The sequence below is a fragment of the Chiloscyllium plagiosum genome, chromosome 9, assembly GCF_004010195.1.
Source record: "Chiloscyllium plagiosum isolate BGI_BamShark_2017 chromosome 9, ASM401019v2, whole genome shotgun sequence".
NCBI lineage: Eukaryota > Metazoa > Chordata > Chondrichthyes > Orectolobiformes > Hemiscylliidae > Chiloscyllium > Chiloscyllium plagiosum.
Window position 1 is genome coordinate 35,622,911 of NC_057718.1, and position 16,437 is coordinate 35,639,347.

Below are 16,437 nucleotides of genomic sequence, written 5' to 3' on the forward strand. Positions count from 1 at the left end.
TAGGTGTATGGAGATGGGGAGAAGGTGATAGGTCAGAGAGGATGATGGAGTGGATAGGTGGGAAGATTGGCAGATAGGACAGGTCATGAGGATGGTGCTGAGCTGGCAGGTTGGAAATGGGGGCAGGGGAAATGAGGAAACTGGTGAAGTCCACATTGATGCCCTAGGGTTGAAGTGTTCCGAGGGAGAAGATGAGGTGCTCTTCCTCCAGGCGTCTGGTGGTGAGGAGTTGGCGGTGGAGGAGGCCCAGGACCTGCATGTCCTCGGCAGAGTGGGAGGGGGAGTTTAAATGTTCAGCCACGGAGCAATGGGGTTGATTGGTGCAGGTGTCCCGAGATGTTCCCTAAAGCACTCTGTGAGAAGGTGTCCAGTCTCCCCAATGTAAAGGAGACCGCATCGGGAGCAACGGATACAATAAATGATATTGGTGGATGTGCAGGTGAAACTTTGATGGACATGGAAGGCTTCTTTGGGGCCTTGGATGGAGATGAGGGGAGGAGGTGTGGGTGCAAGTTTTGTAATTCCTGCGGTGGCAGGGGAAGGTGCCAGGAGGGGAGGGTGGGTTGTTGGGGAGCATGGACTTGACCAGGTAGTCACGAAGGGGACAGTCTGCGGAAGGCGTAAAGGGGTGGGGAGGGAAATATATCCCTGGTGGTGGGGTCCATTTGTAGGTGGCGGAAATGTTGGCGGATGATCTGGTTTATGCAGAGGTTGGTAGGGTGGAAGGTGAGGACCGGGGAGTTCTGAAATCTGCCAATTTTAAAATCCCAACCACTTTAAATATTCCCTTCAAAATGCTGTGAATCAGAGTATCTGAAGCTTGTCAGCATTCCATTAAATGTGCTTAACAATGTTCATGTACCTTTTGGCCAGCTCAAGTTATTGAGCAAACATTGTACTTAACTGCATCCTCACACTCCTCCTCTATTATGGCAGGCATACACAATGCTTTGCTATGAATCAAATGTTTTGCTCTGATTCTGTAATACAAGAATGTGAAGATAACTTTCAAATACTGACCCTTCTTCTGCCCAGCACCAAATACAGTTAAAGAACCAATTTTACTGAAAATATATTTTGTGTACTAACAAACATAGCCCTGCAATGCTATTAGTAGTGAAATCATTCAACTACAGTAGCATTTTCAAATGATTAGAAAATAAAACTACTGTGAAATTTTGCCACATAGGGCATAATATTAATGCCTGTGGGCCAGGCACCATCTAGAAGTGGGAATTGCTCATGTGAAATTTGGAAGCAAAGTGAGTTTAAGATCTCAACTTGTTTTTGCCAGTTACCTAATTAGATTTCTCCTTCCTGGTTTTCTAACTCCAAGTTGCACAGTTAGAATGCACAATCACATAATGTGACATTAGGTAAAGACAAAAAACTTGAAGATACAGCAAGTTTTGAAAAGTGGTGGTGAGAGACAGGTTATGAAAAAGTCATGATCAGTATGACCAGGAGCCATACTTAATTATGTTTCTCCTGATTAACTGTTGGTTGGAGCTAGTAGTTAGGAGATAATTGTCCCCAGGAACAGGAAGAAGGAACTGGCTGCTTCATCAAGACAGAGTAAATGGAAGTGTCTGAGGAGATGAAAAGTGAGACACTGTGTCCAAATCATGGATGAAGTACAGGAAGTGGGTTATTGATTTAATCAAATCAGATAAAGTAAATTTCGGCATTACTTGTACTCCATGGTGCATAACTCACCAGTATCCACCAAGTATGCCTTGCTAAGTAACATACTCTTACATCCATCTACATACCACTCATCATTCACTTTGTAAGCACCTGTTCAGCTTCCCATTTATCTATCTAGAGCTGCCAGTGATGTATTCTGTCTGTACAATGACTGCACTGCAATCATTATTTGAATATGTGACCTTCATTCAAAGAGAGTATAAAACAGGAAGGAGAGGATCAGAGGTTGTTTGTCACAGCATATGCAGCTGACTGAAGTACCTCAGCATCCTTGTTTTGCAGATGTCAGGTGCTAGAAATATTACCTTTGACTCACATGTGACTTTACTCCAACAGTAGCTAAATTATGAGGAGCCTGAGTGATTTCCAAGCTTTTGCAGAACAACAAAAGTCTGATGGCAATTTTTCATGGATCTTCATCCGTTCTAATGGTGCACCATCACGGTGTAAATGTTGTTGCTTCAGTGTGTCATGAACTGGTGATTCTCAATTCATAAGTGAGCATGAGCAGAGACTGTTGACAGGAACATCTGTCGAAGATCCAAGTTCGACAAAGCTGGAGTCTGAATTCTGGGGTCATTACTGATAAGTAGAAAGACAAAAATGTAACAGTAACTTGGCAATAAACATAGGGGCATAGAGTACAAGAGCACGGAAGTTATGGTACACTTATAAAAGATACTAGTTAGACCTCAGCTGGAATACTGTTTACAGTGCTGGGTGCCCTATCATAGGGAGGATATGAATACAATGGAAAGAGTGCATCAGGGGTTGATGTGAATGGATCCAGAGATGAGAAAGGTAAAAGGAAATTTGATAGAAGTTTTCCAATCATGTGTGGTCTGGACAATGAATGGGGAAAAACTTGTCTCCGCTCTCTCAGACTGGGAACTAAAAGACAGTTGTAAATTTTTGCAAGAGAAGCAAAAGTAAGGTGAGAAAAAAACATTACAAACAGTGAGTAGTTAATGTCTGGAACATACTTCACAGAATGGTGGTGCAGGCAGATTCAGTTGAGGCATTTGAGAGGGCATTTTGTTATTTAACTAGTCATCCAATGTGCAAAGTTGTAGCAAAATGCAGGTGATTGCCACCAAGTTAAAATGCTCAAAGAGCTGGTGCAGACTTACGGGCTGAATGGCCTCCTTCTGCAACTTATCTGCAATTCTGTGAATGGCAATAAGAACATGACAGCATTGCTAAAGTAGGTTATTGTCAGAATGTCTGGCACAGAGTAAGTGATTCTTTCTGGAACATCAAGTAAAGTTCACAAATGACCATGAAAGACATCAGCTGAAATGGCCATGAGACACATGTGCCACCCTTAAAACAATCATAGATATCTTACTTTTGCTCTTGCAACACAGCACAGAACGTCACAGAGTACTCTTTAACTGAGTGGTAAAAGTGATGTAATCCTAACCCAGGATAGGGATGATGGTATAAAGGACACAGAAGTGGGAACTCAATTCCAAGCTCTTCCACTCCTCACCTGCTGTCCCCACATCTGCCAGGAGGCCAAGCTATCGCAGCATAGGTATAGGTGGTACAGTCATTAGTTCCAAGACCAGACAGCATAAACCAAAGGCATCTCAGCTGTCAGACAGGGATCTGAGCAATCTGCTTCTACCTCTGCAGAAGCCACAAATTGATGCCAAGTTGTAGTGACAGTAATTGTAAGAGAAAACTTTAGTAATAAGCTTCCTTTTCTACAACAGCACATAAAACTGAAAGATTGGCATCATCTTCACAGCGTGTATTCTCTGTGCCAAACTGTCCTTTCAGTTGTTTCATGATCAATGGCAATACATCACAGGATCTATCTATGCAATGGAAGTATACTTGGTTGACAGATTGTATCATTCAAAGGGTAGAAGCTACATTTATCAAAGTGAGCAGAAGAACGTAATTGTTTTCCCTCATGTACGTCAAACGTTGAACCTTCAACTCATAAAGGCAACCCACACATTAATGTATATAACTGGAGTGGTAAAGGATCGACCATCTTCATAGCTCTAGTTTCTATCCCTTGTTCATTGACTCTCATTGTAACACTTAGATACCTCACTGGTGGGACTACTCACAGGACAAGCTTGAAAGGGCAAATAAAATTAATCAATAGAATGAAAGTGATTGGGTTGATTTATTGTCCTGGATTGACATATTTGTTCAATCGCTGGCAACCTGTACCAAGACAGACCAGAGATGCAAATCTGATTGCCTGCTTATATTGGTTATTGCTGGTACAGGGGATGTTGATGCAGGTCAGCACCCTGTTACATAACTCATTCACTGCCACCCATATTCAACTACATGCAGCTATAATGAACCAGAGACAAAGGAACTGAAGACAGTGAAATTTTCACAGTAACTGACCATTTCTAGCCAGCACTACTCTTCAGTTACATCAAGGAAGCCAAGTCTGTGTCTGTAGGTCCTCTCAAGTGACTTGAGTGGTTTCTCTAGAACTGATTACTTTCCTTTCTTTGTGTTCCAAGGCCATGATTTGTGCTGATGACATCACAGAACAAGCATGCTTTTTTGGATATGGTTGTCTTCCTTGTCCATTTGAAACCATCCAAAGGTTAGCCCTCTACCTGATGTCCATTTGGAAACCACCTACTTCTACAATCACAAGAACAGTCTTCAAAACAATCCCCACGGGGAATTTGGTAACTGTAAACATAATCACTTCATAAAATGTTTACGCTCTCAGTACTCATGCTATCTAGAAGAGGCAATGCAACAACTAACCGAAGGCCCTCAGCCAGCACCTTACAAACTGGAGGCCCTCTACAACCTAGAATGAGAAGGGCAGTTAAAATATGGGGACATCACTCCCTGTAAGCCACATATCATGCTGACTTGGAACTGTATCACTGCTCCTTCACTGTTGCAGGGTGGTCAAAATACTGGAATTCCCTCAATAACAACCTTGCGAATGTACTCATCCACCACGGACTACAAGGTAGCAGCTCATCAACACCTTTTCCAGGGCAATTAGGGATTGGCAATAAATACTGGCCTCACCAATGATACTCACAACTCATGAACTAATGAAAAAAAGGCAATCAAAACTTTACCCCCACCCCCACCACTATGAAACGTTGCTCAGGCTTAACCCTATCCTACTTAGAAAATTTCCCTAACATCAGAAACCTGTGCTGGAAGCTAAATGTGGAAATGATGGGTGAAGTGGTATGTGAGAACTTCACTAAGAAAATGCACCTATCTACAAATCGAGAACTTACTTACCCAGGGCCAGCCTAATATGAAATCACCATCAAAATAAATGGAATCCATAGGAATTGTTTTCCTAACAGTCACATTCACAGACTAGGTAGAGAGATGGTGACTGCATGTAGGACTGTTCAAGATGCTTGTTCAAGATCATTGACTTTGATGTTAAAAAAAAATTCATCAAATTTTAAGCTTAGACATTCAACCAAATTACTACTGTGTTTCCTTTTTACAGACATGATGCTAAGACAAAAACCAATGGATCACTTTCTTACCCTAAAGAAAGCTTTTTAGGATGGATTAAAGCTACAGAAATCTTCCTAATTTGACTGGCATGACCATGTTTCATCTGTTTTAAAAAATGTTCCTCTTCTCATACCGATGGAAGTTCACGAAATGTGATCATTTCAAAGAGGGCATTTTAAATTTCACTTGGCCATGCTCTATTCATATAAATGAGGAGAGGTGCAGTGTATGAAAGAGATCCCAGAGGTGGTTATCTGTAAACCTGTTCAGTATGTCAACTAGGGGTTCTTTGCAACTGTTTGAAGTTGTGCAGTAAACTTTTGAAAATTGTAAAGAGTCAACTAAATAAGGTAATTGAGCACGGTACCAGAAACTATAATGATGCATTGATGAGAGGATGGAAGGACTTTACCGGTCTTTTCCCAAACTCACTTGATTCAGATTGGAAAAAAATATATAAAAACAAAAACAAAACCCAAAAGTCTTGTTTCAGGCAGGTGGGACAAGTTTAGTTTGAGATTATGATCAGCAACTGGTTAGACCAAAGCATCTGTTTGCATGCTGTATGACTAAGTTTTACCTCATTTGTATTGTAAATGAAAATGGTGGTGTAGCTTTCTCCCATCAAATAAATTAAACATGCAAATAGGCACTAGTTAAGCATCATACAATTTAGGTCACCAATGAAGCACAGTCACATTGCTATGTGTTTGACACAGGATACATAAAAGAAAATAGTAAAAAATCTGGATTACTTTACAAATAAGGAAAATGAATGTACAGAGCCTAAAAATAGATTATCAAATTCTGTGAAAACATTCCTCATTCAACAAACTGAAGCTCCTTCTGTAGCCTCACATGTTAATGTAAGGTGCTACAGATAAACATTTCACCATTTGTGAATTTTGCCTATTGATTTTTGACATAGGCATGCTAACATAAGCATTGTCATGACTACAGCTCTAGCTGTATGCTCAGTAGTCTCTCATGTTTATGAATCGGCCAGGTACCAGTCATTAGCTGACAGTTTTCCAACATTTTGTCTAATTAGATGAATTGCCACTTATGCTATGAAGCAAAAATTGGTGTACTTCCTTGCCTCTGTGTACTGATCACCCAAATACCCAGCAGGGTGAGAGCAACTGAAAGTCTTGCTAGTGTAACAATGGACTGGATTTTATATTTCTTAGGTTGTTGTAGGAAATGGAATGCAATACCACCACCATCTCAACTTGTTCAATCAAATGTCGCTTGGACAATTTATAGCTCTCTGTCCAGAAGACAGCCAATCCAATTAAAGGTCAAAATGGAAGCTCTATGTCCAATTGTGACTCTAGGCCAGGATGTCATGTGGCAGAAGGGATACTGCAATAGCAGGGGAGCAAGTCAGTCAAAGCTTATTCTTCTGCATTTGTGCTGCCTGGTTATTGATGCTGTAAATTTTGCAAAACATTTTCATGTTCAATGCCCAAAAAATGCAGCAGACAATGAAAAACTGCCTTACATAATTTCAGATACTGGAATGATATTGTTGTCTTCCATCCTTTAGTAATCAGTCTATTTTACGCATGGAAGGATGCTGGATAATCCATTCAATCTGAGCCTGTAAAACAGGGGTTTTCCCTTCCTGACACTAAACATATTTGGAAGTACCCTGTACACACAACTGCTAAACTTAATTTATTTTATCTCATAACTTGCAACAAATGATGTTGTACGAACTGTTTCTATGTTCAGTCTTCGAGCACTGAATGAATTTTTCTGTTGGACTTCGCAGACAATATTTAAAGTTTAAATCTATGCTCCCAATATTTGTATGAAGCCTAAAAGTGCTGACATTATGAGGTTCTGGTTAACTGACTTTTCCACCAGTGAAGGGATAATATTAAGAAAAGCCCTTTTCGATGCTCAGGCCCACAAAATTCACAAAAGCTAGACAAACAAAAAGTATGAGCATGAATAGGTCTGGGTTGTCTGGGCAAACCATCCTGAGCCACAGATCACAGTTTGGGCATTCCTGATCTGTGTATGCACTGACAATTACATCTAAAAACAAGTTAACAAGGATATGAAATTACTGTGATACAGTTGTTTAACTGCCTAGCATAAAAATTAAATATTCAAGATAGCAATATATTTGGTGTCACCACTGTTCTGATTGCACGAGAAAATAATATGTGGAACAATTTGCACATTTTTCTGCTTAGAGTGTGGCAAAACAACTTTGCCGTAAAAATGGAGACATTGATTTGCTAATGGACTTGACATCACACAACTGACAAAAATGCTATAAAGGCTTGAGCAGAAATCCACGTGATCTTCTGCTTCAATTAATGCTCATTTCTTGAGAAGCTTCAGTCTGGCTCAATCCATTGATTTCATGTTTTCAGTCTGTACCGACACCGCCTTCTACAGTGCCAGACTGCTAGCATTGATTAGGGGAAGTAAAAGTGCGTTGAAGAGATGGCATGACAACTGGGCAGCAAGGTCGCCTGGAAGCTCTCCTCATCTCAGAAGGTAATAGAAGTTTGCGAATCTTCCTATGTGAAGAGAACAAAAGACTCCTGGTTGGTTATACAGCAACACTCCAAACATCATCTCCCGCTATTATAGGAAATGGAATGCAATACCACCACCATCTCAACTTGTTCAATCAAATGTCGCTTGGACAATTTATAGCTCTCTGTCCAGAAGACAGCCAATCCAATTAAAGGTCATCAATCTGACCTTGCTTTTTGACACTAAATGCAAGAAACTCTGAACTATAGAAGTTCAAATGCAAAAATAATTGGTAAATAGGTGTGGGTTAGACATGCATCTCTCACCTCTGTAGTCTGACTTTACATCCAGTCACAATTACTGGCTACATTGGCCAGTACCACTGGACTACTAATCCAGAGCACAGACCAATATTTTGAGGACACACATTTGAATTTCACCATAGCAAGACGCGTTCATCTGAGGCTAGAAATTGAGTGGAGTACGTGCAGATTTACACTGTTGACTGTGTAAAACCTAACCTCAATATGGAGACTTGGTATTTGAAATGAGAATGTTTCATGATCCAGCATGGGGATCTCACATCCTGATGAGCATGAAGTTCAAAAATCAAACTTCAGATGATTTAGAAGGAAGCTGTATGATATATTGCAAACCTTAAGAAGTAGAAAAATCTAGAAAAAGGGAACAATCCTATCTAAATAAAGTACTTTCCAAAGTTGTCCTCCCAAACCAGAGCATATAGATGCGTTTTGAGCGACAGAGATGTTTTCAATCTTTACCACTCCTTAGGAGTTCAGTGACATAGGTTATATGAAGGTTCCATGACCATACTCAACTTCGATGACAGCTACTACATCAAACTACTCTGTGGCAGGATTGATTTAGGAAGACACTGCCTTGATATAAAGCTTTTATAAATTTTGTACAATTCCTAAGGTTTTACTTAGTACCCTGGAAAAGTTATGTTGAAAACATGAAAAATAATAAATTTGTTTGCATGTACCTCTCCAATGCGGCTACTATTTTACAGCTTTGCTTTAGCTAATATTTTACTGCATTACTGAAGTATTGACTAGAAGGAATTTACCTAAACAGCTATAATAGTCAAACACCACCATAGCTCGGGTAAAAATCAGCACATGGTATGCATTAAAGCTGTACGGACCAGGGTTTATTTTGTTTGATTTTAAGTCAAATCTAAACAGGAACTGCTATTTACCTTGGTCTTCTTGGACAAGGAAAGGAGCAGGCGAGGTGATGGTGGGACAGGGGTTGTGGGGAGTGCGTCAGTGGAGGTTATTCTACCTTCATATTCTCGTGTTACCCATTGATATTAGTGGAGAATAAGACTGAATTCGCTTTGAATGCTCACAATGATTTAGCACGGTGTCAAGGCCAAACAATGACCACATGGGCAAAATGTTGAAGTGCTGCAGTATCTTCAACAGCTAACACTTCAATAATGCAGTAAAATATTAGCTAAAGCAAAGCTGTAAAATTATAGTTACATTGGAGAGGTAAATCCTAACAAATTTATTATTTTTCATGTTTTAAGTATATCTTTTCCAGATACTAAGTGCAAAAAAAACAGTCAATGCTACCAAACCAATAAAAAGGTAGATGTTTAAGTTGGGGTCAATAGTCTACAACACTGACCAGTACAACATTAGTTCTGAGCATCTGGTACTGCAAAAATTAAACAAGGTGCACTTTTTGTATAGTATATGCATATGCCATATATGTATTTATGTGGCATTGTTAATTGGACAGTTTCACAGAAGGATTATTTGACAAAATTTGACATCAGGTTCCATAAAATTAGATTAGGACAGATAATCAAAAGCTTGGTCAAAAATTTAAATTTGAAGACATGATATGAAAGATAGTGAAGGATTTCCAGCTTTTAGAGTCTCTGCAACTGACAGCATGGTGCAGCTCAAGAAAAAGAGTGTTGCAAGAGGTCAGAATTGGAGGCATGTAGAGATCTCATTTGACTGTAAAGTTGGAGGACATTATAGATAGAAAGGATACAGTCACTTTTAACGAATAAGTCACAATTCCATGCATATAAACCTTGAGGACTCTAATAATTATGCATTGCTTAATGTTACATGAAAGCTTATGTACATACATTAATTGTTTCTGATATCCTTTGTAATAGTTTACATCTTTTAATATATCATTAATCAATTAGACAATGTTTATGGTGCACTGATGGCTTTTAGTTGAACTCAAGAATAATTATTTGGAAATAGTAATCATCACTGCAGGGAACTAAGTTATCATTCAGACACTTACTGACAAATCCATAGGCTACTTTTATCAAAATATTTAATGATTCAAATTAGTGCCATATTGGGAGCTACTGAAACAAAAGCAACTCATTCTTTATTATATAATTAAGTGAAAATGATCAATACTCCTGTCACTGCTTTCAGCTCCACTAAATGACTCTACAGCTCTAATCAATTATATTTAAAAATGTGACTTGCATTCAAATTTTTTTCACACTTTTTGATTCATGTATTGCTTCCTCTTTGATGGCAAGGTGCTACATTCTAAAGCGATTTACATTCATGTCACGAGCTACTAAAAATATGAACACGCACTCCAATCCTGGAATTTACACTTATCAGTGCACCAATCACTTTTGAACATTTAGACCTTTCAACATGATTTGCTAGATTTTTCAGCGAACTGCCTACTTCTATATCCACAATGATACTCCAAAATGTCCACAACAATTTTTTCGACAGTTTGTACATCCAAACTACTCGTGAGGCTCTTTTAAAATATTTAGATTTTATAAAGAGTCTGGTTACTGGCACTTTAAGTTAGAGCTGCTGTCACTACTGCACTCTTCCCCTTCAGATTGGGAAATAGACTCCATTAATTTTCAATATAGTACCCAATTTTCCCATAGTTCCCAAATAAACTTATTCAAGAAATAAACATTTTGTTTGCATTTTTTTCTGAAATGAAATTTTGACAAAAACACAGAAAGCTGATGATTATATTGAAATATTCAGGATGTTATTAATATTGACAAGTCCCCAAATCATTCGTCAACAGAATTATAGCACAACTGGTACCAAATAAAACACCAATTAAGCACATACACATACATTTCTATGGAGCCATCTAACAACTTCAAAGCAAGCAATACAGACACTTTATCCACCAAAACAATGATGATGGGGAAGACCTTCCAAATACGAATGGAGAATCAGCATTGTGGAATCATTTACATACAGCGTTCACCAAATGTGATGGGACAGATAGGGGGACATCTCTTCACACAACTTGTGAAGGAGATATTTGAGCAGCTAAAGCAAAAATCATTGCATCATTCAAAAAAAAAAGACAATATTTGAAACCAGAAGACAGAAATAAGCTACAGCATTGGGATAAATTTTAGATTGCAGTAGCAAAGTTACAGCACATTTATACCTCAATTTGTCTATGGCTCACCCAAAAATCTTTTCAAATTCCTTCAATCTGGCATTCTCTCATCGCCAAGACATTCAAGCTTCTTAGTCAGCAATTGCAACTGTGGTGCTTTATGCTTTCTTAGTTTGTCTTTAGCATAGGATAAAATCAATAACAAGTTTCCTCTTCCATTATCATTTTTCTACTGTCCTCATAGCTTTCCAACTACCTAGTAATCCGCTGTTTATAATTTTTGCCCACATACAATGAATGCTTGATTCATGTGAAGCTAGAGGTCTGCTTTATATTTTCCTCCCCAGCGCACAGTAGCTCAGTGATTGACACTGCTGCCACTTAGGTGACTGTTTGTGTGGAGTTTGCAAATTCTCCCCGTGTCTGTGCGGATTTTTCCGGGTGATCCAGTTTCCTCCCACAGTTTGACGATATGCAGGTTAGGTGGATTGGCCATGCTAAAATGCCATAGCATGCAGAGATGTGCAGGCTAAATGGTTTAGCCATGGGAAATGCAGGGTTGGAGGGATAGGATCAGAGGGTGAGTCTGGGTGGGATGCTCTTCGGAAGGTCAGTGTGGACTCAATGGGCTGAATAGCCTGCTTCAATGCTGGAGGAACTTTATGTGAAAAATTGAATCATTAGCTAAGTTCAGGGCCTCAAGGGAGAGAAGGCAAGCAGCAAACGGGCAATGAGGATATAACTCACTGGAATAACAAATATGATCGAAGGTTTTACTGTTCGCATTAAATTCATGTTTTATGATTAAATCTGAAATGAAATGACTTTACCTTGAGTGACTTAAAAATTGGCACAAAGTTTTTGTCAGTAAACTCACACTTACACAGCCTACTTTGTTCTCAAATGACTAAGTCTCTCACTTATCTTTTCTAGTTCACACTCTCACTCACATTTTGCGAAAAAATATTTATTTCAGAAGTGTCTATTTTAAAATTTCCTTTAAGTTTATTTTGTTGAACAATTTCACGTTAAAACACAATACCTAATTAACTAGCTATCACAAATTTGCATATATTAAATTATTCATTTTCTTTTTCTCATGTTTGTAAAAAGTAGCAAAACGAAACTGATTATTAAGTTTGCATGAATCTATGGCATACCTTAAAGAATACTTTTAAAATAAATAGTGTTGAAAAACTGATTTAACCTCAAAAATACACAAAAAAGGACAGATATCTGACAATGTTATGTAGAATAAAATTTGTTAGCCCATGGATAAGAAAGCCAAACTTTGAAGGTGGTTTAAAATATAATAGCAGATGAGGAGGTACAGGAATTTTCACCAGCAAGGCAGGTAGCTCCAATTGAAAAATTCAACAGGCCTGCTTCAGGGAATACTACTCCAAAGGGTGCAATTTTCATTCCTGGGTCATGGGGTGGCTGAGTGAAGTCAGAGTTGCTGCCTCATGCACAGGCAGGACATGACCACAGGGGCTGCCAAGTGATTTATAAGGACCACTTGGCTTCTTTGCACTTGGTCCAAGGTCTGCCATTGAATATTAGGCAGTCATCCACTTCCCACATCTGCTCTCCCTCCCCATCCCATCCCTTTGTCCCCTCAATCTCCATGCCATCCCATGCTACTGCCCACCCTCAACAGTATCTGACACCACCTTATAAAATGTATTAAAATATTTTTAAAACAATCGGCTTCTGTAACAATCCTATAAGTATCAATCAACTAGACATCTATAGTATCAACAACAGAAACTGTAAGCACTTAACATTACTTCATCTTGTGTAAATAAATTTTGAGCTAGTGATAAAAATAAAAGTCAAGCCTTTATGAAAATCTGGGCTCTAAGCCTAGACTCATTACGCATTAAAAAGTGTTAAATGGTTAAACAAAATTGACTCAGCTAACCATTAGTATACCCTCTTCCTATAGGAAAAACTGTTGTGCCTATTTGAATTCTTGCTTTTGTCCTGACGAGTGCAAGATGAAACATTTTGGAAATACATCTCCTTTGCCAGCAACATCAAAGTTTGTAATCATGGTGATATCTTTGTAACATAAATTTCTTTTCTAGAAACCTTCCAACACCTTGAAATGGCAAAATTGGATGAAAAGCCAAGGTCAATTAGGAAAGAAATCTAGCATATTCTCTGTCCCTTTAAATTATTGATACCAATCTAAGAGACTATACATGTCCAAATTAAATGTTATATGGTACCTACATCGCATCCAAAATGATATTCGGCCCAAAACAAACATCAGCATCCATGCCCTATTAACTTTCTTGACGGGATATTTCTATGTTCACATTAATACTGTAAACACATCACAATGCAGCTGCACCATCCAGGCAGTGGGTCACCAAGTTTTGAATCTCTGAACGTGAATTAACCAATAATTTATGTTTATACAACATCTTACTTAACAACAGCGTTACCAACAAAATTTGATTCCAAACCATACAGATACATGGCCGATGACCAAAGGCTTGGTTAAAGAAGTAGATTTTGAGGATCAAGGATAGAAAGATGGAAGTTAATGAAGGGAGTTTAGAAAAATAAATTCAAGTTATCTGATTTCCATATTGTTATTGGGGTTTATCATAGATTTATATAAAAAATAAGACTATATGACCATAAGACATCGAAGTAGAAGTCGGCCACTTGGTCCATTGAGTCTGTCTAACATTCAATTCCTGCCCTCACTAAACTACTTTGCCTTCTCTCTCTGTATTACGATAGCACAGAACATTGATTAGTACTCAGATAGAAATTTTAAATGGGCAGCTAATAGAAAAATGAGCAGTGCTCTGTGAATTCCCCATTGAAACAAATCTCAGTTTACAGGTTTCAGTTTTCAATGGGAAAATTATATCACCTTCAGAAATTAACCAGTCCACACTAAGTAAGTGTGTAGAATAGCTAATTACAAACATTAAAATAAAAATCTGTGCAATGATGCTAGAAATCTGAAATGATTAGATTCCGTACAGTGTGGAAACAGGCCCTTCGGCCCAACAAGTCCACACCGACCCTCCGAAGAGTAACTCACCCAGACCCATTTCTCTCTGACTAATGCACCTAACACAATGGGCAATTTAGCATGGCCAATCCACCTGACCTGCACATCTTTGGACTGTGGGAGGAAACCAGAGCACCCGGAGGAAACCCACGCAACCCCTGGGAGAACGTGCAAACTCCACACAGTCGCCCAAGGCTGGAACTGAACCTGGGTCCCTGGCGCTGAGAGGCTGCAGTGCTAACGATTGAGCCACTGTGCCGCAAACATTTGAAAACGTTGAAAACACTCAACCAATCAGACACTATTGGGAGAGGAGCTGAATCAGTGCTTAAAATCAATGATCGTCAATTGAAACTGACTGAAGTCAATCAACCTAAGAGTTCAGACAGGTTGCTTCATCTGCCAAGTATTTTCTATGACAGAACACAGGGATCGAGTGAAGATACAGCACCATATCTTGATTTCACATTCAGTCACTACCAATACAGATAATGGCAACGTACAGATTAGAGTTGGGATCTAGATATAATGAAATCACCAGTTACAAGTGAGTAATAGCCATGATAGAGAGCAGGAATCAATTAGGTGCTAGCTTGCTGGAGAGTAAGGAGGCACACAGGTTCTGTTGGAGAGGACCGATATGAGAAATTAAATAGATCAGCTTATAGTAGGATGTTGCAAGCATGTAGACCTGCCGCAAGACTTGCGTTCATTGTCAAGAAGCACAAAGACCTCCAAAACAACAGTGCATAGGGCTTCAAGCACAATTATAGTCCCAGCTATGCAGGATCTGATGTCCGAAATCACATGATCCATTTCAGCACAAGCACCAAACACCCTGCAATGAAAATCAGGTTATTGTCAGCCACATCAGCTTGCTACCATGCACATTCAAACTGTTGCCATCATGACTGTGAATCAGAACGTACACTGGGGCTTGCAGGATGTCACAGCAATCTGCCTTCTATCAGATTTTTACTAGATTTGCTGAATTGTAATCTGAATGGTAGTGATTCCATGGAGTACAAACTTGATGTCCTCTCTCAGAAAGATAGCATTCACAAACCCATTCCAGCCATGGTGAGAGTGCTGTTCTCATCACCAGCTAGACTGTGAGATGGTCTAGACCAGAAGAACTGGCTTTACTTGGAAGCACTGGGTCAAGCAAAGAACATGGAAAACACACATGATTAGTTCACTCTTGCATGCGGAGTGGATGTTGTAATGACCAAGAACAGAGGTCAGGTGCTGAGGAGGAGGCCCCTCAACACCATTCCCCTTCTGTCCCACAAGAAACTCCTGATTCACACCTTCTCATCATTTAACTCCTTGTAGGGGATTGCTCTTCCATCAGCAGAGAAACTTGTCCAATTTCCATGTAATTAGGGTTAACATCCCCAATTATAAACTGCATGATAAATAATAATAATAATTACGACTGACAATTACAAATAATTACATTTATTCCTTTAGCTGTAAAACACTATGGCAATCCTAAGATTGTGCTATGTCAATGCAAGTCTTTTGGTTTCTTTTCTTTATATCATCAACTGAACCCTGTGTTTTATTACAGCAATCATTTTCTAAATGTCCACATTTTGAAAGTAATTTGTAATGTAACTGCTACAAGCACAGCTGCTAACAGAAAGGAAAATCAGCTGGTAAATCACTCAGTAGACAAAAGCTCACTGAAAAAAACCATACAATGCACCATTAAGGAAACCTGAAAGCACAACTGCAACCCCTGTCTAAACAGCATCTCCAGTTTGTAAATTAGAAATCTGTGGAGGACAAGGAGAAAGTGAGATACGAGATATTGCCAATAAATAGAACAGGAGTGGAAAAAAAAAGTGGGCGGCACGGTGGCACAGTGGTTAGCACTGCTGCCTCACAGCGCCAGAGACCCGGGTTCAATTCCCACGTCAGGCGACTGACTGTGTGGAGTTTGCACGTTCTCCCCGTGTCTGCGTGGATTTCCTCCGGGTGCTCCGGTTTCCTCCCACAGTCCAAAGATGTGCAGGCCATGAATTGGCCATGCTAAATTGCCCGTAGTGTTAGGTAAGGGGTAAATGTAGGGGTATGGGTGGGTTGCGCTTCGGCGTGTCGGTGTGGACTTGTTGGGCCGAAAGGGCCTGTTTCCACACTGTAGTGTAATCTAATCTAAACAGGATTAAGTATGAGGTTTCCATGATCTTCAAAGACTTTAGTCCTGTCACTGGCCACAGGCACAATAGCCATCTCAATAAAGGTTAGGGTATGCAGGTACACTTATCACTCTCCTATAAGTTCCTGATGTCTAAAGC

The 16,437-nt window shown here is 39.4% G+C and overlaps 1 protein-coding gene across 1 annotated transcript in view; it reads right to left on the reverse strand.

The window, feature by feature from the left end:
- Nucleotides 1-532: 532 nt before the first annotated feature.
- The window catches only part of LOC122552772 (metastasis-associated protein MTA1-like), a 66,490-nt gene continuing 50,585 nt past the window's right edge, over nucleotides 533-16,437 (reverse strand). The window contains exon 7 of the mRNA XM_043695695.1: nucleotides 533-7,733. Coding sequence (XP_043551630.1) covers nucleotides 7,619-7,733 — 115 coding nt within the window. The 3' untranslated portion in view covers nucleotides 533-7,618. The remainder of the gene's footprint in view (nucleotides 7,734-16,437) is intronic.